The sequence below is a fragment of the Naegleria fowleri genome, assembly GCF_008403515.1.
Source record: "Naegleria fowleri strain ATCC 30894 chromosome Unknown tig28, whole genome shotgun sequence".
Taxonomy (NCBI): Eukaryota; Heterolobosea; class Eutetramitea; order Acrasida; family Naegleriidae; genus Naegleria; species Naegleria fowleri.
The window spans coordinates 503,352-528,202 of NW_025407960.1; the positions used below are offsets into that span (position 1 = coordinate 503,352).

The 24,851-nt window shown below is 35.8% G+C and overlaps 9 protein-coding genes across 9 annotated transcripts; 7 read left to right on the forward strand and 2 right to left on the reverse strand.

Moving 5' to 3' along the window:
* Window positions 1–420: 420 nt before the first annotated feature.
* FDP41_002051 (uncharacterized protein) lies at window positions 421–1,440 on the forward strand (the record flags this gene model as incomplete). Its single annotated transcript, XM_044705204.1, has 1 exon — window positions 421–1,440. The coding sequence occupies one exon, from the start codon at window positions 421–423 to the stop codon at window positions 1,438–1,440; it is 1,020 nt and encodes a 339-aa protein (XP_044563694.1).
* Window positions 1,441–2,284: 844 nt separating this feature from the next.
* Window positions 2,285–5,077, forward strand: FDP41_002052 (uncharacterized protein; the record flags this gene model as incomplete). Its single annotated transcript, XM_044705205.1, has 1 exon — window positions 2,285–5,077. The coding sequence occupies one exon, from the start codon at window positions 2,285–2,287 to the stop codon at window positions 5,075–5,077; it is 2,793 nt and encodes a 930-aa protein (XP_044563695.1).
* Window positions 5,078–5,261: 184 nt separating this feature from the next.
* FDP41_002053 (uncharacterized protein) lies at window positions 5,262–5,897 on the forward strand (the record flags this gene model as incomplete). The annotated part of the gene is made up of 2 exons (XM_044705206.1): window positions 5,262–5,264; window positions 5,367–5,897. 2 exons carry the CDS (start codon window positions 5,262–5,264, stop codon window positions 5,895–5,897), a joined length of 534 nt encoding a protein of 177 aa, XP_044563696.1.
* Window positions 5,898–5,979: 82 nt separating this feature from the next.
* Window positions 5,980–6,453, forward strand: FDP41_002054 (uncharacterized protein; the record flags this gene model as incomplete). The annotated part of the gene is made up of 1 exon (XM_044705207.1): window positions 5,980–6,453. The coding sequence occupies one exon, from the start codon at window positions 5,980–5,982 to the stop codon at window positions 6,451–6,453; it is 474 nt and encodes a 157-aa protein (XP_044563697.1).
* A 588-nt stretch (window positions 6,454–7,041) lies between these two features.
* On the forward strand, window positions 7,042–7,974 carry FDP41_002055 (uncharacterized protein; the record flags this gene model as incomplete). The annotated part of the gene is made up of 1 exon (XM_044705208.1): window positions 7,042–7,974. The coding sequence occupies one exon, from the start codon at window positions 7,042–7,044 to the stop codon at window positions 7,972–7,974; it is 933 nt and encodes a 310-aa protein (XP_044563698.1).
* Window positions 7,975–8,079: 105 nt separating this feature from the next.
* On the reverse strand, window positions 8,080–11,390 carry FDP41_002056 (uncharacterized protein; the record flags this gene model as incomplete). Its single annotated transcript, XM_044705209.1, has 2 exons — window positions 8,080–11,094; window positions 11,175–11,390. The coding sequence occupies 2 exons, from the start codon at window positions 11,388–11,390 to the stop codon at window positions 8,080–8,082; spliced, it is 3,231 nt and encodes a 1,076-aa protein (XP_044563699.1).
* Window positions 11,391–11,748: 358 nt separating this feature from the next.
* FDP41_002057 (uncharacterized protein) lies at window positions 11,749–22,619 on the forward strand (the record flags this gene model as incomplete). The annotated part of the gene is made up of 3 exons (XM_044705210.1): window positions 11,749–11,947; window positions 12,077–12,446; window positions 12,629–22,619. The coding sequence occupies 3 exons, from the start codon at window positions 11,749–11,751 to the stop codon at window positions 22,617–22,619; spliced, it is 10,560 nt and encodes a 3,519-aa protein (XP_044563700.1).
* Window positions 22,620–22,663: 44 nt separating this feature from the next.
* FDP41_002058 (uncharacterized protein) lies at window positions 22,664–23,569 on the reverse strand (the record flags this gene model as incomplete). The annotated part of the gene is made up of 1 exon (XM_044705211.1): window positions 22,664–23,569. The coding sequence occupies one exon, from the start codon at window positions 23,567–23,569 to the stop codon at window positions 22,664–22,666; it is 906 nt and encodes a 301-aa protein (XP_044563701.1).
* A 293-nt stretch (window positions 23,570–23,862) lies between these two features.
* On the forward strand, window positions 23,863–24,724 carry FDP41_002059 (uncharacterized protein; the record flags this gene model as incomplete). Its single annotated transcript, XM_044705212.1, has 2 exons — window positions 23,863–23,912; window positions 24,109–24,724. 2 exons carry the CDS (start codon window positions 23,863–23,865, stop codon window positions 24,722–24,724), a joined length of 666 nt encoding a protein of 221 aa, XP_044563702.1.
* Window positions 24,725–24,851: the final 127 nt, after the last annotated feature.

Sequence of the window (24,851 nt, forward strand, 5' to 3'; positions counted from 1 at the left end):
TTTAGACCTGGGACTCAACAGTCATCCACAACAACAACGCTTTCTTGCTTTTCATCTTGTCGTTACTCGATGAAACCCTCCTACCTAAAATAAAATTTTTCTAAATTAGTGTTTCAAGTGTTGGTTTTCATGAAAAGTCATGCAGGAACGAAATGAACACAGGTCCTCAACATTTGTAGAATCAGACCATCAATCTCATTGACCTCTGAATTTACTTTACAATCTTTTGTGTAAAGCATGAATGAGTTCCATTTTAAAAAATTATAATATATTGCAAGAAATTTCCCTTCCTAATCAATCGAAAATAGATGCATTCTTTTGTTAAATAGATAAACATCATGGTCACTCCATCGATGGTTGGGTGTAAATGGTCTGTTGAATTTGAAGAGAAATGCTTTGTTGAGACCACCAATCAAAAAAATGCAATCATCACTCGTCTGCTACCAAAAACCATTTGATGACGAGTCATCTTCAAATTGGAAGACTCCTGCTGCGGAGCTTCCTCAAGATGTTTTGTTTGAAATCTTTTCTTTTCAGTTTCCAAATTTTCTATTTGAGTGTCTGATTTTTGTTTGCAGATATTGGAACCAGTTAATAGCGTCGGAAGATTTTTGTAATTATTATGTTCAAGAAACTAAAAATGTAGTGAAATCTCTGTTGTATCCAACTCTCGATAGATCCAATGATTTGACAAAACAGATGGCTTTGCAATTATGTTTTGATTGGGTCGAATTTATTCCGTTTCCTGATCAAATGTTTTCGAACTACAAAAACATTTTTTTGAAATTGAAACACGAACTTCGCCTTAAAGAAATCAACAAAGAACAAATTCAACAGATTAAGGATGCAATTCAAAGAGCCAACGTTACCTCGAAATATGACATTTTGAATTGTTTGGAAAAATATGGATGTAGAGAATTTTCAATTCCCATCAATACAAAACGGGGTTCATTGTTTGGGATTTTATCACAACCATCATTGGGATATGTTTCATCTGAACACTTATTTTTGATATTTGCGTTTTTGGATGGTTTTGGCCATTTGACGAATGCAATCGAAACTGCTACTTCTTATCAAATCACATCCTGTGTCACGTTAGACATAGGTTTTGAATCTGTTCAAGAAGTGATGAATACTGAATGGTTGGAAACTCACTTTTCTGACTATTGCGAATCAATATCTACGTGTTGTTTCATGTCACTGTTGGAATATATTTCAGAAGTGAACAACCCTTTATCAACATTTATTGAAAAACCTATTGAAAAACGACGATATTTTATTTTTCAAATGTTTGGAACTACATGTGGATCTAGTTTTAGATACGAACGGCTCTTGAATAATGATTTTTTGGATATGTGGAATTTATTGGCTTTTAAGGTATTTGAAGATATGCAAGACTGTGAGAAATTCTTTAAAAAGAACGGTATAATGTTTAAATAGTGAACGTCTAAGTACTTCGATACCCATGTCTGTTTGGTGTTTTGTTGTGGTAGACCACGATTAAGGTTAACACATAATTCTTGACCTTCAACAGAATTTTTATCTGTTTGGTCTTTACCAAAGTCCATCACAACCATGTGTTCTGGATAGGCGAACCCACCGCTGAGGAAACAAGTGGTGCGAGAGGAAGTACTCATGGAAATAAGCTTAGCTCTGTCTTCGATATCCAGACATTTGTCCAAATCCATACACATAAATGCTTGTCTCCTGTCTCTCAATATCGAGTAAAACGCTCGAAATTTCATCCCGGCACCAAATAGGAACAATCAAAATTTTGAAATTTGCTTCAATAAAAGAAGAATAGCTTTACCAGGAGGAATCCCTCTGCTCCACACAAACACTTGATTAACTCCTTCTCTTTCGAAAATCAAGCTTTTCTTTCAGTCGTTGGCTCATCCAACGCTTCTTCAGTAAAAATAGAAGGAAAAAAGGAAAAGGGAACGTTCCCAACGATCTCAAGGTTATAGCGGGCAAAGTTTTCAACCGTGAGTTTGTTGTTGTTGTTAGGCGACTCATAAAAAAGGCTTGACATCCCTCTGCTCACAGTGCACTGACAGAATCTATCGCTCCGAAAAAATTTTTGGTTGAATCTCCAAACAACTCAACATCATCTTCGTTAATATTCCTACGTTGATTTTAATCCGTTCATTCGATTATTATTATCATCATCACCATAGTTTTTAATTAATAGCATCTGTGTGTGATCAAACCGAGCTGTACATTGATTTTTTGTGATTTCATCACTCTGATATCCGTTCTGCACTCTATCATCACCATTGAATCGATGACAACCCGACTACCTTCTACTTCCTCTACATTCACGACAGGAGTACTTAACCCACAAATGTATGGGTACAACAACCATAACACAACAACTCCAAGCCCCCAGTCTGTATCACAGGGATATGTGACCGACACTTCATATTACACAACGTCTGCGTCTCCTCTTTCTAGTACGCCTTCGAACTCATCGTATCACAGCTCGACAGTTCCATCACCAACAGGTACCATTGCTTCCAATGGTATGGGCTCTATTCAAAATGTGATGGACTTTTATATTCAAAACGTCAACTTTTCACTTCACACCAAAGCATCTCCTGAATGCGAAATCCAACTTTATCGATTGACCAATCCTATGGATGCACAAATAACAATACTCAACACCTATCCACAAACACATCCACCTGCCTACCTATCTACTGTTGTTTATGCATTACAAATAACTTTGGAAAAGTACATTTCGCAAACATGTCAGTGGGTGCAATGTTCTTCAAATGATCCAAATTCGACCACTCCATCAGCTTCGAACAATCTCTTCAAGGATTACGACGCCTTTGTAATTTACAATCAAACAAACCAACAATCAATATCTCAATTAATTCAAACTGATGGAAAATCATTATACATACAACTTCCTTTACAATTAGGATTTTATGGAAATCAATTCACTACAATGACTTTTCGTACCAAGCTCAATACAAGTAAGGAAAAGCAGGGCTATAAAAGAGGTGAAAGTGCTATTTTCAGAGTCGTTTTTTCACTTCTAAAACAACAACAGCAAACTCATACATTTTTTCAAAACAAATACGAAAGCATTCCATTTGGTATTATTAATCATGGTAAAAACAGCACTGCAACGGCTTTGTATAAGAATATTAAGCTCAGCTCAATTCCTGGTACTGTTGAGTATAACATGGCACTCATGCAACAGCAACAACAATATTATCAAACTCCACACCAACATTCACAAAGTCCCTATTCAACTCCAAACTGTTCTTCCTCTTCGAATGGCAGCTCTTATGTGACTCCTAATAACAATAATTACGATAGTACCATGGATTTTGGCCAAGAATATGACAATCAACAAGTTCAAGAATTGTTAGAAATTTTAATGCAAGAAGAACAAGCTCTTGCTGCCAATCAATTGAATCAAACTTCAAACGAAGACTATCCTGATCCAAATATATTCATGACTGATGACGATGATTTATTCCGAGAAATCACTGGGATCAGCTCTTACTTTACACCATCATCCAGTGGTGGAGAAGGAGATACGAGCCAAGAATTATTTGATGAAGAATCTGAATCTGAGGGTGCCTATGAAGATGAAGAAGAAATTCAATGGGAGGATCATCATCAACTGGCCTATGAAAATACCTTCGAATTGACCAAGCCTTCACCTACATCAGACCAAAAAGATGACCTTTGTCAATTCCAATCCATGTCTGTTCCATCTCAACAATCACAGTTTGCTTCTGGAGCAAGCAGTAATGTTCTTTTGAAGAACTCTGGATTGTCCAAACCATTACCTCCTCTTCCTTCTAATGCTTCGAAATCTTCGTCAAGCAGCTCTTCTTATGGTGTTCCACCACCCTCATCCATTAGCAGCAGCAGTACCATTCTTCCTCCTCCTCCATCGATGAACTCTGGTGTTTCATTGTCTGTATCCTCATACAATAACTTAACACTTCCTCCTTCAGCTATGACGAACTCTGCTAGCAATTCTGTTCTCAGTGGGGCCACAACCACTACAACCACAACAACCCTCAATCGACGCTCTTCCAACTCTCAACAACAAGCATTTAGTGGGTTTACTATGCGTACGAATGAGAACGTTGTGCCAACCAAATCTCTTGACTCTTCAAGAAATATTGTTCCACTTCAAGATACTTGGAGCTCTCCTGTTGAAAGCCGTGAATCCAAAGCATCTTCCATTTCTGATTTGGATGGCTTTGGAGGCCAACCTAGAATGACATTTGGAGCAGATTATGTGAGAAATGTTCAAGCAGAGCAAACTCAAGAGAAAGAAAAGAAGAGAGGTCTTTCTGGAATGTTCAAAAAAAAGAAAAAGAAGGAAGAAAGTGAAGAACCTGCTGAGAGATCGAAACAGGAAAAATCCAAGAACCCACTTGCAAAACCAGTACATGCCTCCTTTTTCTCCAATTTCAAACCCACGATAACCCTTAAAATCAACAACAACACAGTTGATGCAAACAACAGGCAAGTAACAAAGGCAGCCCAAGTGCAGCAAAAACTTGGTGATGAGAAGAGCACCACAAGTGAAGAAAGCTTGATCAATGCCATGTCCAATCTCAGTATTGACAAATCCAATGTAAATACCAAAACTCTCGCCATTGGCACTCAGACAGACATCTCTAGATTTGATCCAAAGAAGGTTGTTTTCAGTTTGGACAAGAAAGATGTTCCACCAAAGAAGGATACTACATCCTCAAATGTTGGAAAAGGTAAAAAACCTATCCCTGTATTTAAGCCTGGTGATATCATTCAATTTAACGTGCAAAATAACAACGAGAAAGAGTTGGTGGCACGAACAAGCATTCTAGTAGGTACTACTTTGCCAAGAAGGCCCATCGTTTTCTTCTCTGGAAACTCTCTTGGCTTTACTAGAATGAAGGAAAACAACTCCATTTCCAGTCAAGTCCTTCAGATACCTGCTCTCCCGCCTGGCAAGAAGAGCTTGTTGGTTGCATTAATATTGTTTGTAAAAATTTCTGATAGTCAAGGAAAGGAAAGAATCTTTACCAACAAGAAAAAGGTTCTAATTTCTGCGCAGTAAATAATAATTTTGGATCTTATCAATTCAATATTCGGTCTCAAACGAATCATCAAATCTCTTTCAGAAGTTTCTGATGCTTTCCTGGGCTCTGTGTTTTTGCTTCCATTGTAAACTCTGTTGTCAGGTTGACCAATAATTTTTGAAAAATTTGTTGAAAAAAAATACGTCAAAATATCCAATCACAATGGTACGTATTCTATTTTTTGTTAGGTCGAGTTTGTTGGCTCATTCCTCCTTTAAACTCATTCAAACTCATCAACTATTCTTCTTGCGATTATATTATATTTAGCCAAAGGAAGTCAAGCAAAAGAAGGACAATCCTATGAGAAAGGTCCAAATTCAAAAGCTCTGTTTGAACATTTCTCCTGGTGAAGGTGGTGACCGTTTACAAAAGGCTGCAAGAGTCTTGCAAGATTTAACCGGTCAAGTTCCTGTCTATCACAAGGCTCGTTTGACCATCCGTTCATTCGGTATTAGAAGAAATGAAAAGATTGCAGTGAGCGTTACCGTTCGTGGTGAAAAAGCCTACGAATTGTTGGAACGCGCTTTGAGAGTTAAGGACTTTGAATTGAGAAACAAGAACTTTTCTGACGGAGGAAACTTTGGCTTCGGTATTCAAGAACACATCGATCTCGGATTGAAGTATGATCCTAACATTGGTATCTTCGGTATGGATATTTTCGCAGTTTTGGGTCGTCCAGGTTTGAGAGTGTCAAAGAAGAAGAGAGCTCCAGGAAAGGTTGGCGTTCAACACAGATTGACTGCTAAGGATGCCAAGGCTTGGTTTGTCGAAAACTTCAAGGGTACCATCCTTAACTAAATAAAACACAAAAATATAATATATTTCAAAAACAAACTGTTGCTTTTGCGAATTTCTCCCATCTTCTTTCAAGCCAGAAAAAATGTCTGATTTTGATTCGGAACGTTTGAGCAATCTCTTCCACAAATACCTGAAGCCAGGCAAAGAGGAAATTGAAACCACTGCAGTGAGCGATTTATTGAAAGAATATGATCGGAAGAAATTTGCGAGTATTACTCTCAAAGAAGTCCAAAACAACATTGACATTGATAAATATGGATATGTTGGTTTTGCTTCAGTTGAAAATTTCGCAAGAAATTACTTCATGAACGAACCATCGACATCTGTTCCAGAAATTATTTCGTTATTTTACAACAATTATTCGTCAGATAAAGGAAAAAGATTTGACAACAGAACGGATAGGCTCATAGAACAGGAAGACATGAGTAAATTACTGATTCAACTCTATCCAGATTTAACACAAGATGATGCTGAGGAGCTTTCACAGCAATTATTTTCATCAAACACTAGCATGGGTAGCGTAAAGAAATTGGCAGAGAAATTGACCAAATTCTAATATTGTATGATAGTAGTTTAGTATTAGAGATGTAAATTTTCAACACTACACTCGTAATATTTTCTTTGATATCGTTCTGATTGATCGCCAATCCGGATTGCGAACAACATATTTCTGGCAAAATGATGAATGGAGCGAATTAGGTCAAAAAAGAGATTCGTCATTTTGCCAGAAAAGGACAAAATCAAACATTCCCGAACCACCTGTTGTCTGTCTGACGATCAACACGACCACAACAACGTGTTGGAAAGCTCTTCGTTTTGAGCATAGTTCACCTAAACACAAGCGAAACCTATGTCGACAATGGTTTTTAGGCTTTCAGTCCAAAAAACCTGTTTGTTGGTGTGTTCCTTCTTGCATTATTGTTGTTGTTCGACACACACTTGGAGAAGCAACTTGCGGGTACGAGTAAATCGGAGAACGCAATCTTCGGTGCTTTCGTTCGTAAACCAAACATGAAAATTCCTTTTGCAAAAAAAATTTAAAGCTTTTGCTTCACGGCCATCACTGAATTTGCTCTCGCTCACTATCAAGAGTGAATATCGGACGTTGATTTTTGGATCAAAAGCCTATTACTATCGATTGAAAATGAATTCATTGGATATCATGAGAGTCATGGAGATTATTCCCATGCCAACTCCAGAAAATTTGGAGTCCTTTACTTCCGTAATCGAATATATTCGTAATGCCGTTTTGGCCACGAACAGTATGGATATCATCTCGCAATTCTTGGTGTTGTGGATTTCTATCTCTGTGGTCGCAACTGTAGGATACTTTTTACTCACAAGCTTGTCATATCTCATCTTCTTTGGAATCTTTAGAGACTATTTCCATCCACCACACGAACCTCAACCATTCAAAGGTCAAGAATGGTTGGAAGCAAAGATGAGCTTGTTTGCCATTCCTTGGTTGTCTTTCCTGACTGTTCCTTTCTTTATCGGAGAGTTGAAAGGTTACAGCAAGCTTTATTGGGAAGCAGAGAACGATCCATGGTGGTATTATGCTGTTATCATTACTGGATTCATCCTCTTCACTGACACTTGCATTTATTGGATTCACCGTTGGGAGCACACTTTCCCTCTCATCTACAAGTACATCCATAAGTCACACCACAAGTGGTTGGTTGTCACACCATTTGCTGCCTTTGCTTTTAATCCTTTGGATGGATGGGCTCAAGCTTTGCCATATCACATTTTTGCCTATTTGTTCCCAATGCAAACTAAGTTATATATTTTCTTGTTTATTGTGGTTCAATGCTGGTCAATTAACATCCATGACGGTGTTGACTTTGTAGGAAGCAGACTTGGAACGACTTCAAGCAAGTATATCAATGGAGCACTTCATCATTATATTCATCACACTAGATATGACTACAATTACGGACAATATTTCACGTTTTGGGATAGAGTCATGGGATCTCATTATGATCCAAAACCTGATTTTGATACTGGATTGTTCAATTTACCAAAACAAAACTATAATCCAGGTATGCATCCATCGGAAAAGAAGAAAGAACAATAATTCTGTACAAGTAGATGAAGAGTCGTTGAGAACTTTAGCAACAAACTAGTAATAAACTATTTTATAAATCGAATCAGCCCAAAGTTTGAATAAATGAAAAATCCTTTATTGGTTATTGATCACACCTGGCATGTTGGCAGATACCTCACCATGATTGACTAGGACTTCCTTAGATAGGTACAGCTTGTCCATAACAATGTCATGCAATTTGTTGTAAATCTTAGTAAGGGCTTGCACAACAAGCTTTAAAATCAATAGAGCAACAATGGAGGGATAACTAAATACGAAAATATGGTACTGGGTCTGAGGCAACACAAAGAAAGGCAAAATGGTTTTGTTCACAACATAGGGAACTGTAAGGAACAGCACCAAGTGGTACACCACTGGCAAAATGAGATTGTTCACAACTCGTATCAGCTCCACATTACGAAAACCATTTTGCTTAACTCTATTGAGCTCTTGAGCAAAATTCTGCAATCCAGGAAATACATCAGGAAGCTTGAGTATTGTAATTGAGAAAAACAATCCTAAAGACCAAACTTCTGCGAGCAATAATACTGGCTGAGAGCCTGTAAGTGAGTCATCAAAGTTCTCACTAACAAGTATTTCAATTGCTAATCTTGTTGGAACGACAATGCTCATTTCAATAGCACTTCCAATTAAGATAGGAACCAATATAAACCATAGAACAAAGAGTATGGAACACTTGATAATAATAGCTCCCCATTTGATGATCTTCTCGAATGAACGTTCCGTGTAAATATAATTCAAAATGTACATAATTCCATTAAACAAGTACAGGCCTATCATGTAAGTGTAAAAATGATTTCTCATTTCAATTCCGAGAAGAGTTCCTAAAACATTATCGAGTACAAACTTTCCAAGAAGTAAGGGAATAATGATCGAGAGTGATATTATTTCGATCAAGCCACACCAAGTAATCAGAATGAATAGAGATATTCTTAACGGAAAGTGATTTGGATATCGAACAGATCTTTGAAGATTGATGTCTCTAGCAGCAACTGTTGTTGAAGTTGGAGTATCAAAAAAGTAGGACTCGAGCGAAAGATAACTACCGCCAATTTCAAACCACCGTTTTAACACCCATTTCAATTTCTGAAGATTGAACCATCGTTGCTGCATATAGTTGACAATGATGATGGGTAGGGAGGTATCAATAGTTAGCTCAATAAGAGAGTTTCGACCGTATTCTCCCAACGGAGTTCCTATCTTGAAGGGAAAGAAGTTGTAGTCTTGTAACAAAAATCTGACCATCTTCAGTGGTGTTCTTACTAATGCTAAGATAAGAATTGATAAGAAAAAGAAGCTAAATGTAATTCTTCTCATGTGAGTAAATATGCTTATGGTAACAAGTTCTTTCAAGTAATGAAAGTTGGGATCATCAGGATCTCTCAAAAACCATAATACGCGTTTGGACAAAAAGGATCTAAGCATTTGGATAAAGCTGCTTGCAACAACTACAACAATAATTCCAAAAACAAAGTAAACAAATGCCACACTGAAGAATATGACTAGTCTAGAGAGAATAATCTCCAGTGAATATGGCTTCACCGAAGCATAGACTCCAAATACCAATTCTCGTAAAATATTCGTTGAATTAAAATGAAAATGTTCCATGAAGTGATATACTGGTTCAGTTAAGTTAACAATTGAATCCGTAATTGTTTGGTTTAGCTGCAATGTGGAATTACCATTGATTCTGTATCCCATCGTAGCAGTAATGTTAATGGTGGTGTTCTTGAAAAATTCATCTGTAGAATAAAATAATAAATATCCAATAGCAAGAGGTATGACAATAAAGTTTGTGGTCAAAATGGTTGCAATCTTCATGAGTAAAATAATGTACATGGTATAATACACGATTTTTTTGGCTAAGCTGCAAATGGGGAACCACCTCTTGGATATGAAGTTATGAAATAGATAATTTAGCAACACAAATGAATAAATCACGCCAATTAAAAATAAGTATCCAGTTAATATATATACAATCTTTTCTCCAACGATCCATGCAGTTGAGTCTAAATAGGATGATGAATTTACGGACATGGTATTAGCAGGATTGATATTTTGGAATATAGTGTCGTTTGTCAACTTTTTCAAAGTTTGAGTAATATTGCTGAATGTGCTTGTTCCGTTGTTCGTGATATCTTGATTGAGTAAATCATCTATAATATTATAAATTTCGAAACGGTGAATTAATTGATGACAAATAAATCTTCCAAATTGAAGGGGAAGGAACAGCAACAATAGAATGTGTTGGGAGTTTAGGAATAATACGAGGGCAACGGTTTCAAAGAGGTGAGAAATGTCACCTTTAAGACCAATCATAACATCAAGATCCAAGTCTTCTCTTGCGCCATTTTGATTGGCATTCTGAAGAGGAGGAAGAGGATTGGCCACCATTGGAGGATTTTGGATCAAACCTTCTTGAGGAACATTTTCCATTGCTTCTTCTAGCTCCACTCTTGCTTCGTTGGCCTCTTCTTGCGGTGTGTCATTTGTTTCATCATTATTTTCCTCTTGTTGTAACAATTGTTGATTATTCATCAAATCCTTTAGAGTAATTATTTCATTAGAGCTGTTTTGGTCGTTCGCATTCACTTGAGGTGCTTGTCTTTGAGGGTTGATATAACTTTCCAGTAACTCTAAATTCGATTTAATAAATTCTAAAACCCCAGCAGTTATCAAATCAAGAAGTAAAACAAATATACAAATTGTAGCTCCAAAGGTGCAGTCTCTGAAGAAAGTGAGAATACCATAGTCTTTAAATAAGGTTTCCCACTCTAAAATGCTTCCGGCAATTTGACTCAATGATGTAATATTCACAATCCTATAAAACTGATAAGTAATGAAAGGAACGAGCACGATCCAAACAAAAATTACAAGTAAAATTCTACTAATTGACTTCAAATAGTTGAACAACACTGAAAATGCACCGAGCAAAACCTGAAGAGGAGACAATTGTTTGGGAGCGTCATGTGAATAAACCTTTGCAAATTTGAATTCGTGCTTGCAAATTTCGCAGTATTTGCCTTTGTTTGAATGCTTCATCCACTCCATCAAACAACTTCCGTGGATGTACTTGATACTTCCTGAGCACTAAAAATTTCATCATACATTTCCAATAAATAATATTATAGTATGGTTGTTAAATAACAAACTGATCATCATGAACATACTTTGCAAGGATGAAAGAGAGGATCTTCTTCAGTATGCGGTTGCTTGCAAATTCTACAAAGAGCATCTTCGGGAATACCGTTTGTGTTTGATTCATCATTATCCGAGTCGGAATCGGACTTATTTTCCTCAACAATTTCCACATTATCTGTAATGTTTACATCTTCTTGGTTGGGTATATGAAGCCCTTGTCCAACCAAAGCAGGGACGGCAAGCATTTTTTTGTAAATGGATTTTTATTTTGAAAATTTAAATCAAATTTTTATAAATATCACGTTCGAGTCACAGGAATGAAGTATTACTGATTGAAATCAACACATCAGGCTTTACATGATATCGACATGTCAGTTTGTTTGAATGGTCCATCTTCAACCGTTGATCAATCTCATCATCATTCGATCATTCGAAGAAATCAAACCTTTATTATTCGTCACGATGACAACCTCTATTTTCATTCCAAAAACAAAAAATTCAGACACCTCACCGTGTGACTCACAAGTGTCTTTGCCGACAACAATTTATTGTCATCATCATCATCTCAACAATTGAAAATTTATTTATTTATAATCAAAGAGGATGGAATGGAAACTATCAGGTGAAATTAAACCTGAAAGTGATGATGAAGCCTTCTTCGAAGAACGTGTCAATCATTCATGTTTCAAATTAAAACGATATCCATCTTGTTTTTTCATATTCGGAGGTGTTTCATCCTACTCCAAGAAGTACAATGACATTGTTAAATTTAGTCAAATGAATGCAACAACAAATGACTATGGTAGGTACAACTCAATCGCGCACACGCACACACACTTACATGTTCAATCATGTGCGTTTATTGGCATCTTGTTTTGAACATCTTGAAAAATTCACTCTCATGAATCAATATAATGAATTATCATGTCAGAGTGGACCTATTCCATCGTGTCAAAGGGAAATTCATATGAAGCGAAAAAGTCTTCAATGTTTGGAATGTTCGGATTTGGTGGATCTACAATAAACAAATCCACAACATCGACTGGACCTCAATATCCAACAGCTCGAGAAGGACACACGAGCATTGTTTGGGAAACTGAAATGTTAAAGTATAATCCAACAACTAAAACAGAAGAATATGTCATGGAAGAACAAGTAATTTTATTTGGTGGATATGATGGAAGTGCATATTTGAATGATGTTTGGGTTTTGGATACTTCACAATGGAAATGGACAAAATGTGACATTGATTCGAAACAAAGCAGACCGTGTGGAAGAAAGATGCATACTGCCTTGCTCTAGTATGTTTTAATTGTTGTTGGAATGATGATGAATCAAACTCATTTGTTTTTTATAATACTGTACTTATATATACGTACGAATGAATAATATATATATATATACAAATGAAATATATATCAAATGAATAATATATATATACAAATGAAATATATGAATGACGACAATTCATATTTTTTAACAGCAATGATTGCATGTGGGTATTCGGTGGTGATAGTGGTTCAGATCCATTAAATGATTTTTGGTGTCTCGATTTAGAAACAAAAACATGGACACAAGTAGCCTTTGATAAAACTAAGGCTCCAGAACCAAGATATGGTCATTCTGGCGTTGTGATAGATATGAGTCCTATTTATGAAACACAAGCAAAACAATTGTATAATGAAATGTTAAAAAATAAGAATATTGATAAGAGTGAAATCAAAATGCCAACCATCGAGAAGAATCAATATCATATGATTATTATGTTTGGCTTTTCCAATATTCATGCAATGTATATAGGAAAAATAACAGAAAAACTTAACACTAAGCAATTAGGAGGAACTTGCTACAACGACGTGTGGTCATTTAATTTTAACACTAGCAAATGGCATTGTTTAACAGATCCATCGAAAAGTGCACAAGATGACAAAGACAAGGGATTTATAACAAAAATGGTAGACGTCACAAAGGGTGTCACTAATGCTACTTTTTCACAGATCAAAGGACTTGGAAAACAGTTAGAAATTTCTGGAAAAACTGCATGGTCTGAAATTGCTCGATTTACTCCTTTTTATACTTACTCAAGTACTACAAGCTATGGCTCTGTCGCAACAAGCCTGGCCCAACCTCCTGAAGAACGATATTGTTCTGCCGTTGTAAATATTGGAAGAGGATGTTTGTTAATATTTGGAGGTGTTCGAGATTTAACACACCGAAGAGATTGTCATATTTTAGATCTTGTTAATGAATCCTTTGTGCCAGTCCCTAGAATGATCAAACTCAAAGACTCATGGCCAACTGCAAGAAAGGGTCATGTCATGATTTATGATGAACAGGAAGACTTGGTCTATGTGAATGGTGGTAGTAATTTCAAAGAGGGAATTCAAAGTGGAATTGCTGTTGCAAGTGCAAAACAACTCATTGATTTGCTTCATGTCGGAATTGAAAAAGAAAACTCTTTAGAAGAAGATGACATTGTGAAAAAGGCAGAAAATGAGTTGAAAACGACCGAGAAGAATATTTACGAGGATGTCAAGATGGACAAAACTCAAGAAGAAAAGAATCAATTGATTCGACTCATTGAGACGGAAACGATCAAAATTCAAAAGAATCCAAAAGCCATTGATTCATACAGAACAAGAGCAGACTGCTACATGAAATTGAAGGCATGGGATAAGGCCAATTCTGACATTGATGAAGGTCTACGATTAGCTCCCAATGATACAGATTTCAAAATGAAGAAGGGAATTATTTTGTTCAGACGCAATGATATGATGTCCGCACGATTAATACTAACAGATGTTATTTCAGAGGAAGAATCAAAAACGCAGAAAGGACATTTTCCAAGCAACTTGGTGTTACGATGTTATAAAATTAGAGCCAAGTGTCGGATAAAAGAAAGAAACTTTAATGAGGCAATTGCAGATGCCAACAAGTTTTTGAAATATATTGAATCACTCGATATGATAGATGTAAAAGAAAAGAAGAATATTGACTTTGTATCTATTGCTTCTTGGTTAGCTTCCATCTATATCGTCAAGGCAACCGCATTTGAGAGAAAGAAACAATACGATAGTGGTCTCACTACCATTGAGAGTGGAAAAGAACAAGTTCAACAATTTTTGAAAAAGGTCAAAAAGTCAAATTTCAGTTTTACTGATTTTCTAAGTTTTAAGAATGAAAAACCACAGGATGTATATTTAAAAGAAAAGCTCGAGAAATATGAGAGTTTTTTAATGCAAAAGAAAGATAAGAGTTTACTAGTGGATGGTACTTTTAGGACTGCCAAGGTGCTCATTGATTCCTACAAGACGAAACTGAATGAGCTGGATGCTGTAAAATTAAAGGAACAAGAAGAGATCATTGAAGAGGAAACTAAATCGCTGGATACTTTCTTTGAAGAATATTTATTTAAGGAAATGAGTGCAGATGTGGTGGAGACCGATTGTGATCAAGCGATTGAACTGTTAAAACAAGTCATCTCTTGGGAACCTTTTGAAATCAAGTACATTATTGCTCTATCAGAAGCTTATTATTTACAAACAGATTACAAGTCCAGTATCAAATATGCTAAGAAAGTGATTGAAATGGCAGTAGACTATTGGAAGGCATATTATATTGCTGCTCTTTGCTATTTATCGAAGCGGAAAATACCCAAAGCTATTGAGATGTTAGAGAAAGGAATTGAAAATTGTGAAGTGGTCAATGCAGCAGATGAATACAAGGATATGGACGGTATTTCGGATCGTGAGGGATTTGCTCAACTACAACAAGCAAAAAAGGACGCTGAAAAGAAGAAGGAGGCCATAAAAAAGGCTTCAAATTTAGCCAAGTATGCCAAACAATTAGTACAAATTTCAAACTTTGAAGATGCACTCTTGACTATTAACGAAGTGATAGAAATGGATCCCACCAATATACCGTATCTCGCTGACAAGGTTGATATTTTGATTGAAAAGAAGAAATATCTTCATGCATTGAAGGTTGCTGTTTTAGCGACAAGAATCGCACCAAAGAGCTATGAAGGATATTTGGCACAAGGTGTTGCCTTGCAATTCTTGAAGAGATATTTCCATTCGATACAAGTTTTGGAGAAGGCTTTGAAAATGTTTCCCGATAATTCCAATATCAAACAACAATTGATGAAATCCAAAGATTTATACAAAAAGAAGCAAATGGCTCAAATGAAATATGAGAGAGCCCTCTTTATACTTCAAGATGCTGAGAATGAAATTGTTAACGAGAATTCAAAAATTAAGCTCTACAAGATCAATATTACCACTTTGGAACCCTCTAAAAAGATCATTTCGCAAGTGGAACAAATTGTTCAACTCCTTGATGAAGCCATTGAACTTTATCCCTATGTGGCAGACTTTTATTTCTCCAAGGCTAAGTGCAGATATTTACTAAGAAATTACATTCAAAGTGTTGCGCATATCAAAGAAGCCATTGAAGTCATGAAACAAATAACCGATGGTTTATATTTGTCCTATTTGAGCCAGAGAAGTAAAGGCTCTGAACTTGATGAAGAGAAGAAGGAAAATACGGTCGATCGAGTTCATGTTGATTTTATTTTTGAGGCTATTTCTCTCGGAGCTCGAGCCTATGCTTCCATGAGACAATTTGATATTGCCATTAATTATTTAAAGGACATGTCATTTAGGCATACTGCTCCAAAGAAGAAGAAACTTGAAGATTATGAACGTCATTTGTATTTAAATCCTGATCATTTAGAAAAGTTGGAAGAGTTGACCAACAGAATTACAGGATTTAAAAAGGCACGAGAAAAGTTCGACTTTTTAGTGAAATCTGGAATGGAATTTAAATCAAATTCAGACTTTAATGGAGCCATTAGCTTCTTTTCTGATGCCTTGCAATTAAAGAGTAGTGAGACTGAGGAAAGAACTCAAGACGACAGAGATTATGCATCTATTTACTTTGAAAGAGCAGAATGCTTTTATGAACTTGGTGATTATGACAAAGCCATTGAAGATGCCGAACAAGCAGTGAAATTGGAAAGTACTTTTCCACACTTTAATGTTCTATTGTGCAAGGCTCTAATGGAAGCAGGAAAATTGGAAGAAAGTGTTGCAAAATGTAATGTTGCTCTCTCCGAATCTCCATACAACACTCCTCTCAATGATGTGTGGCACAATGTCAAGTTAAAAACTGCAAGTTACGAAGCAGAAAAACATTACGAGGAGGGAATGCAAGCCATCGAAGCCAGTGAATTTGATGTGGCCATTAGCTGTTTGAACAAGGCAGTGAGATTGAGACCCAACAATATTAATTATCTATTAGCACGATCTCAAGCTCTCTATGAAAGACTGAAATACAAGAGAGCGCTCGATGATTGTCAGAATGTGTTGAAGTTTGATTCCAAGAACATTGTAGCGATACGGCTATGTGCTGACATTCAGGTGAGTCTCAAAAACTTTTCAGAAGCAAAGGCAGTCCTTCAGAATGGTATGGATCTCTATCCAAAGGATAAAACTCTACGCCAACGATTAGAGAAATTAATTACATTGGAGAGTCAATGGAATGAGGCTTATCTGCGAGCAAGAGACGCAGAAGATTGTTATAATAATGGAAATTATGAACAATCTTTGGAATTATATTCCATTGCTATTCAACTCCATTCAGATTGTGCTCAATATTTGTGTCGAAGAGCGAGAGTCTTGTTGAAACTTTCTCAACCTGAATTGGCTCTCGTGGATGCTCAAAAGGCAGCAGATATCGATACGAGTGAAGAAGTGTATGCAACTCTTGCAACCATTTATCTTGAATTGTGTGATTATGAAAAAGCAAAAGATGTTATTGAAGAAAGTTTAGCCTTTGATGGCGAAGAAGAAGACGAAAGTATTGAAACTCTACTTTTACTCAAAGAGGAAATTTACGATCGAGAGGCAAAAAGTATCTCGGCAAAAGAAAAAGATGAAGAGGGACAAATATTCTTTGAAAGATACATGCTTCATCTCAAACAAAAGAAGGAAGAGATTAAGAAGGAGAAACAAGAACAAAAGGAAACAGATCAACATCAAGAAGAAAATCTTTATTCTTCCATATTTAGCAAATTGAGTATTTTCAATTTTGGAGCTAAAAAGTCAAATCCTATTGAAATTGATCAAGACGATCATTCGTATGAAGATTTACTCAAAGCTCAAGAATTATTTTCTGAAGCGGTCTTATTGGAACCCAATAATAAGAGATACATGAGACATCATATTGAAGCCTTGATGTTGGATAATAACCCGGAGAAGCACGATGAGGCTTTCAATCAAGCGGCAACCATGATTCAAATGTTTCCTAATTATACGGATGGATTTTGTACAGCAGCTCGGTTACATGCTGAAAAGTTCAGAAATACCTTTGAATCTCTCTATTTGTCGGTTGTTGGATTAGAGCATGACCGAGAAAGAGAAGGACTATCTATACAAATTATGCAAAATATTTTAAATACTATTGACAATTATGAAATACCAATGATGAAAAGCTCAAAGACTTTGAAAAAGCTTGGAAAGGTATCTGATAAGTCTCAAGTATCTTTCGATAGTGCCAACGCATTTGAAGAGTTAGAAGGTCATGAAATTGTGGATAATGTGATTGGTACGATCAAAACTAAACAAACAAAGAAAGAAGATGGAAAAGACCCCAACGTTCCAACATTGAGTCTTGAAGAGCTGTTGGATGGGGATGACTTTGATTTGCAGAATAGCGACGCCAGTAGCGATTTGATGATGGAAGACCTTCCACAAGACTTGACCATTGGCCAAAACAAGATTCAAGTGAAAAAAATTAATAACCGTGAAGAACAAGTTGAATTTACAAAACAATTGTATGACTTGGATAAGCATAGTGTTGCCTTGAGAGATTCATTTGCAAATGTCAGAGCTTTCATTACAGGATTTGCAAAAACAGCTGTTAACATTCTCAAAACTCAAAGAGAAGAAGCGTTTGATTTGGCTGCTAAAGCTGTCTATGTCATGTACTATGATGTTGAAACTGAAAGACCCACCGACAAATTCCATACTCTATTTGATCTCATTGCTGATGCTTGCTATGTTGGAGATGGTGTGAAAAATTACAAATTGAGAGAGTTAAAAAAGATTGGACCTAAATCTCTTTTGTTAGAGACTTGTACCACTCGTTATCATAGATTTATTGAAGCAGATGATGATCATCCATTCTACAGTCAACATCATTTTGAGAATGAAAGAGAATATGAAAACTTTAAAGAGGTTGAGAAGAAAAATATCAGTGAAGCATTGCAGCAATTTAATCTCTCCATTGAAAAGGATATTCAAAACATAAGTGCTGATACGGATGAAGATCTCAAGTACAGACATGTGATCATGCAACAGTTTGTTGATTGCATTTTACAATATTCATTATATACTGTAGATGAAGAGGATGAAAAAAACAAGGAAGAATCTTCAGAGAATATCATGAAAACCAAAATACTCACTCTCAAGGATGAATCACTGGAAGTCATTCAAGCTGTTTCAAATTTTTATGGATACGGAGATGGTGTATTTGCATTTTTAGTTCTTCTCGAAAAATTAGGAAGAACCTTTAAGCATACCTATTCAGAAATCGGAAATATTTATAAGTGTTTGTTGCATTTAATAAGAACACTCATTGCAAGAAATTTAATGTCTGCAGGAAAAATCAAGAAAAAAGATCGTCTTCTTGATGATGACCCAGTCATTCAAAGATACTACCTATCTCTCTCAGAAAGATCCCTTTTTGTTCAGGCAGCCAAGACCATCAATAGAGAACTTAATTTCATTATTGATAATCATTGGAAATCTGCGAATGAATCCATGGATTCTATTGTTATATTTGCTGTTAAAACTACATCACTCATACATGCATTCACATGTTTGGAAGATTGTGATGGTCACAACATGGGTTACAAAACTTTGAGTGTTCGAACGAAAGAAGGTATCGAGAATAGCATGGTTAATCTCTATAACTATTATCGAGATAAGATTATTCAAAAAATTGCTCAAAAGGATGCTACTCTTCAACAAGATGAATCTGGAGGATTGCATCCTGTTCATTTACTATGTCTGATCGATGTACTGTTAGAACACATTCCAAGATATGAAACCCACTTTGATATGGCCTTTCCTTCAAGTGTTGGTCTGATGAAAACTGTTTGCAATCAAGTATACTCTTGTATTGAAATTGAATTGCATAAGCTCAAAACCAGCAAATTTAAGAGCTATACAGAGAAAGGAGAATTACCAATTGGACTCTTTGATTTACCACCAAAAATTGACAAAATCTATCAACTATTATCAGAACATGCCAATGTCCAACCTTATGCTCTTAAAGATATTTTTATTCCATATGTGTACAAGTGGATTGAAACATTTGAAAAAAGTGCAACAGATTGGTGTAAGAGAGCTATTGATATAAGCGATTGGAAACCCATCACTGACGATGTCACCTATACGACAGCAGTTGTGGACACATTTACTTCAATTCGACAGAGTTTGGTTGTATTAGAAACAAGTTTACAATTCTTACAGACACAACTTCAACGCCCTGCTCAATTTTCTAACCAATCCATTCTTGATTCATTTAACTCTCTTGAAGAGTCCACTTCGTCAAAGTTTGGAACAGGAAACTCTTCTCTTGAAACTCTCCCATTAATTTATGTTACTTATACTCATGTGATTGCCTCTGTGATTGAAAATTTTGCCAATATGACCTACAACATCTTTGCAGATTGTACCATGAAAATGAAAAAAATTGAAGAAGAATATGTGAATAGAAGGACGAGTGCAAAGTATAAGGATATGATGTTGAGAAGAAAAACAACACCGCTGCAACAGCAACAAGAAGAAAAATTATATGAAGAAACGAGAAAAGACGTTCATAGACAAATTGTTACTAAAATGGGTCTCTGTATGAATAATATTTTAGAATCCATCAACCAAGTACGAACTTTAGCAGAAGATATTCAAAAACAATTGTTGAGACAACAATCAGAATTAGTAAGCCAAATTGATGAAAATTATGAATTAGGAACTTTGGATGATGATTTGGAGTCTCAATCTATTGATCTTAGCACGACTACTGGTTCTGCACTTTCAAAGAAAAAGAAAGATGATCTTCTTGAAGGAATGGCAATGATGCATGATACCATGAAAGTATTGCACAACTCTCTCAAAGACATGATTCGAACCAAGATGAACAACCATCTTTCACAACTAATTTTCAAAACTATGAAAGAGTCCCTGTTGGATGCAATTTCTAAAATCAGCAAACCCTTAACTCCAACGCCTACAACTTCTTCACCTGGGCTTAAGGCAAGCTCTTCTTCTCAAAAATTAGCTTCACCCTCATCGCAAAATTTATCTGATTTGAATTTGGATGATATCATGACACCATTGTTCGACTACTTGGATGATCAATTAGCAACTCTTTATACAGTGTTGAATGATAAGGTATTTGCTGTGGTGTTAAGAAATATTTTTGCGATGCTTATTGATGAATTAAAAGAATGTGCAATACCTCCTCTAGAACAACCAACTCTTAACAAGTCACAGATTGACAAATTCAAAACTACATTTGACTCGTTTATTGAATATTTTAATGCAAATGGATCTGGATTGGATATGGTTTATCTAAAAGAGCATTTCAAATTTATTTCAAGCTTATTTAATCTAAGTCTAACCCCCACAAAGAAGTTAATTGATGATTATAACGAGCTTAGTGTTCAAATTGAAGACGTTATGAACTTGATAGAATCAATGAACAAGGACCTAGCTCGAAAAGATGATCCAGATGATATCAATGATTTGAAACGCCAGATAGCAGACGCTGAAGAAGCCAAAGACAAGATTAATGTTACTAAGAATTATATTTTCGCCGTTTTGCATAGAAGGGCCATGGACACGAGATCTAAAAAGATTAATGATTCCGAAGCTAACAAATTTGTGACTTCAGAAATGTCTCTCTTCGAAGCAAATCAGGCAATCATTAATGATGACTATGAACTGTTTCAAAAATCTTTAAAAACCTCAAAAGATAATTATCAACAGGCAAAACAAGCTCTTGAAAACACCAAGAAAGAAGTTGAATCGTTGAAGAAGCAGTACAAACATGTTAAATCAATGAGAGTCATCACAAATGAGAGAAAGAACAATAGATTCAAATGTAAATCACTGAACAAAGAAATTGAAGAATTGGAACACCAAAAGACTCTCTTGCAACAAGAGGAAGAAGCAATCAAAAAGTTAGTTGCTACTGAATCTGAAATAATCGAAAAAGCATTCTTTGATATGGAGAAGAGCGACTATATCAAGGATATTTCATTCAGACTTGATGCCTTTGTGAGATCATGTAAGAAAGGTCTTGCAGGTCAGCTCGGGGAAGAATTTATGAATTTTATGAAATTCCCAACCAAACTTGCTGGTGTCACTGAGGAAGAAACCAAACTTGTTATCACCGACTTTTTCAGATGTATGTTCAGAGGAAATGATGGATTCTTGTGTTTATTGAGCTCGCCTGATATTTGTATTAGTTGGATTCCAATTATTTCTCTCATCAAATTATTCAAACTTGATGTCATGGAAACAACATCTTCAAACAAGCAATACTCCATGTTGGATTATCTCAATCCATTGAATGCTCTCAGAGGAACAGCTCAACTCTTTACCTCTTCAGAACCACAATATAATACTCAAATCGATTACATTAAGGTCTCTGTAGGAAAAATTAAGAGCGTTTACAGATCTACATTTGGTGCAGGATCATTAGATAATTCCATTACTGTCAGCAAATCTGATAAGGATTTCCAGTTCTCTTGTTTCAAAGATCGTGAAAAAGCATTTGAAGTGATTCAAGCGTTTATTCTCAAAAATGCAAGTCAATTCAAATCCAAAGATTCATCAATTGTTAACAAATTATTATTTATGGGAACAAGTACCACTAAAGAAGATGAACAAGATGATTCTGACATTGCCAATGCTTATACACAAGCAAAAGTAATCAAGAAGGGTTATCCTGTTTCAGAATCTGTACGAAAGATTTTCAACTTGAAAGCTGAAACAAGGTTGCTTAACAAGTACAGCTGCACCGAGTTTGATTCCAAGCTGATTGGAGAATTTTATGTATTCTCAGATTCTGTTTGCTTTACAACAACAGTGAATAGTGGATCTTGCCAAAAGATGATTTTACCTTTCACTCAACTTGTGAAAATATCAAAAGTTGGAAAGAATTTACATTGCAAGCAATGCATACAGCTCACCAATGCACAACGAGTGAGTTATACATTCGTCAACTTTAAAAACAGTGACGACGTGTTCCAAGAAATTATTGAAGTTTTTAAGAGAAATCGTCCTGGCATTGAAGTAGTCATGAAGGCTGATAATACAATCGCAATTCCTGTTCATCCAACCCAAGAAACTCCTCAAGGATTGATGAATATCAGCAAGTACACCAAATTCTTCAAATTGTAAAAGATCAGCACATTAAATAACTTGGTGAGCTTTTATGTACAGATTTAGTCTGAAGAGACAGATGGCATCGATCGAAATAGGTTTGGAATCTGATCAATGGATGTAATGTTGTGATTGGTATTGTTATCAAATCTGTACAACTTTCTATTCACACCATTATTATTATTTTCAGCCAACAATTGATACATATCCTTGTGGAATCTCTCAATCATATCCAAATAATCTTTGGTGTAGACTGAGCTTTCTCCCACTCTGTTTCTTCGGTTAATCCTTTCAAGAGCAGTATCAATACAAGCATCAATGACAATATGAAAATCAGGATAAAACAAGTTTCTTGGATATTTCTCTAACAAATGTTCGAAATATTCAACATAGCTGGCATGTTGCTCTGATGTCATGAGATTCTTCTCTACTAAATTCCGAACAAACACATGACGATCAGCCAACAGGGATCGATCCATGAGCACAATCATTCGCTTCGAGTTTGTTTGTTTGTACTGTTCGACAAATTGCTCGACCTTGTCTATAATAATCCATTTTTGAAATTCAAGACCATATTCACGTTGGTTGGAGAGATAGAGTTTGAATAAATCAATATTCTTCTCAACACTCTCAATCACATGACACAGTGGAATATCATTGAATTCTCGCTTAATAAATTGTTGGATAAGATGGCAATACAAGCTTTTACCAACACCAATATTGCCATCGACACAAATGACAAATATGTTGTTTGAGGAATAGGAGGACAGAGAAGTGGTTGGCAATGATGGGAAAGATGGCAAACAGGTCGTATGTGTGTCATGATGATGGCATGATGCCTTGGAGCCATGATGATGATGACTGAGAGAAGCCAATACAGGTCTTTGAGTGGTTGCTGTCGTAGGAACACTCGACTGGAAGTGTCCAATAATTTGTTGTCGTATGGTGTTGAACAATGTGCTTAGCATTTATAATGATGCTCCGAAGCTAAAAGAAATAATGATTCAAATGCACAACAATGATGATGTCTTTGTTGTTTTTTTTTGAAGGTCCTTCAATTTTGATGGCATCAGTTCTTGTGTCCGTAAGAATTTTTTGTGTAACGGTTTTTGGAAGGCTTTTAATAGTAAATATCGAATACAACCATCATCACTATTCTACTGATCGCATTCACAACGCAACGTTCAAAGAAGAAGTTTCCATCCAAATTTCAGAATGGCCCGATGACGAAGTATTACAGATCCCAAATCAAGGATAAAAAATGTTTTTCTTGCCTTGGGGGTTGCGGTGCTTTATCGGATCACTGACATTGTAGGTTTCTGAGTATTACAACAGAATTTGTACTCAACGAAATAATCCTATTGTGTTATTGGTGTTGCTATTGATGATGATTTTTAAATCAATTATTATATTATTTTGATTAATTATAATAATTGATGATTGATATCTCTATTGACCTTCTTCATTTCGGTTTCTAAATTATTATTGTTTATTAAATCATAAATAGATTTAATTGTAATGTATTTGCAAGTTATCATAGTTACAAGGCTCTTTCAACTAGGAATGCCCAAGAATCAACAAGATGGCTCATGTACTGGTGCGTGATGGCTGCTTTCCTCTCACTGGAGAACATTTTCTATTCTCTTCTTCACAATTTAGTTCCTTTTTATCCCGAAATCAAAGTAATTTCTCTGTTGCTTCTCGTAGTTTCTTCTCATGCTCCAATCTATGTATTACATCAATGGATTATTCCAAAATTAGAGACCTTGAATGTTCCATACTACATCAACAATGTCTTAGTGAATCATGTTGTCACATACCTCACTTATGGATTTGGCGTTATTTTCAGCAAACTAGCCAAAAAGAGTGCAAAAATTAATAGGAATAATGTGGAACAATTGGATGCAATGATTGGAGCTATTGATGATATTTCATACGAGTTGAAAAAGATCAGAAAAGAGGCACTTAGATCTTTGCATCGAACTTCATCTGGTATTCAACATGGAAGTCCAAAAGCTGGTGCTTCTGGAGAGATTGCACGCAATCGTGTGAGTTTAGGAATAGGAGAAATTCTATCCAACTCAACCCTTATTAGTGGAGTTTCTTCTTCCAATCAATTCTAATTGAATAATTGACTAATTATCTGTTCTGAACGAGTGAGTGAATATGCACATTCACTCATTCCTCAATAAAATTTTTGTTCAACACATTCCGTGTTTCTTCTTCTCTCGTTTGAATTGTGAATGAATC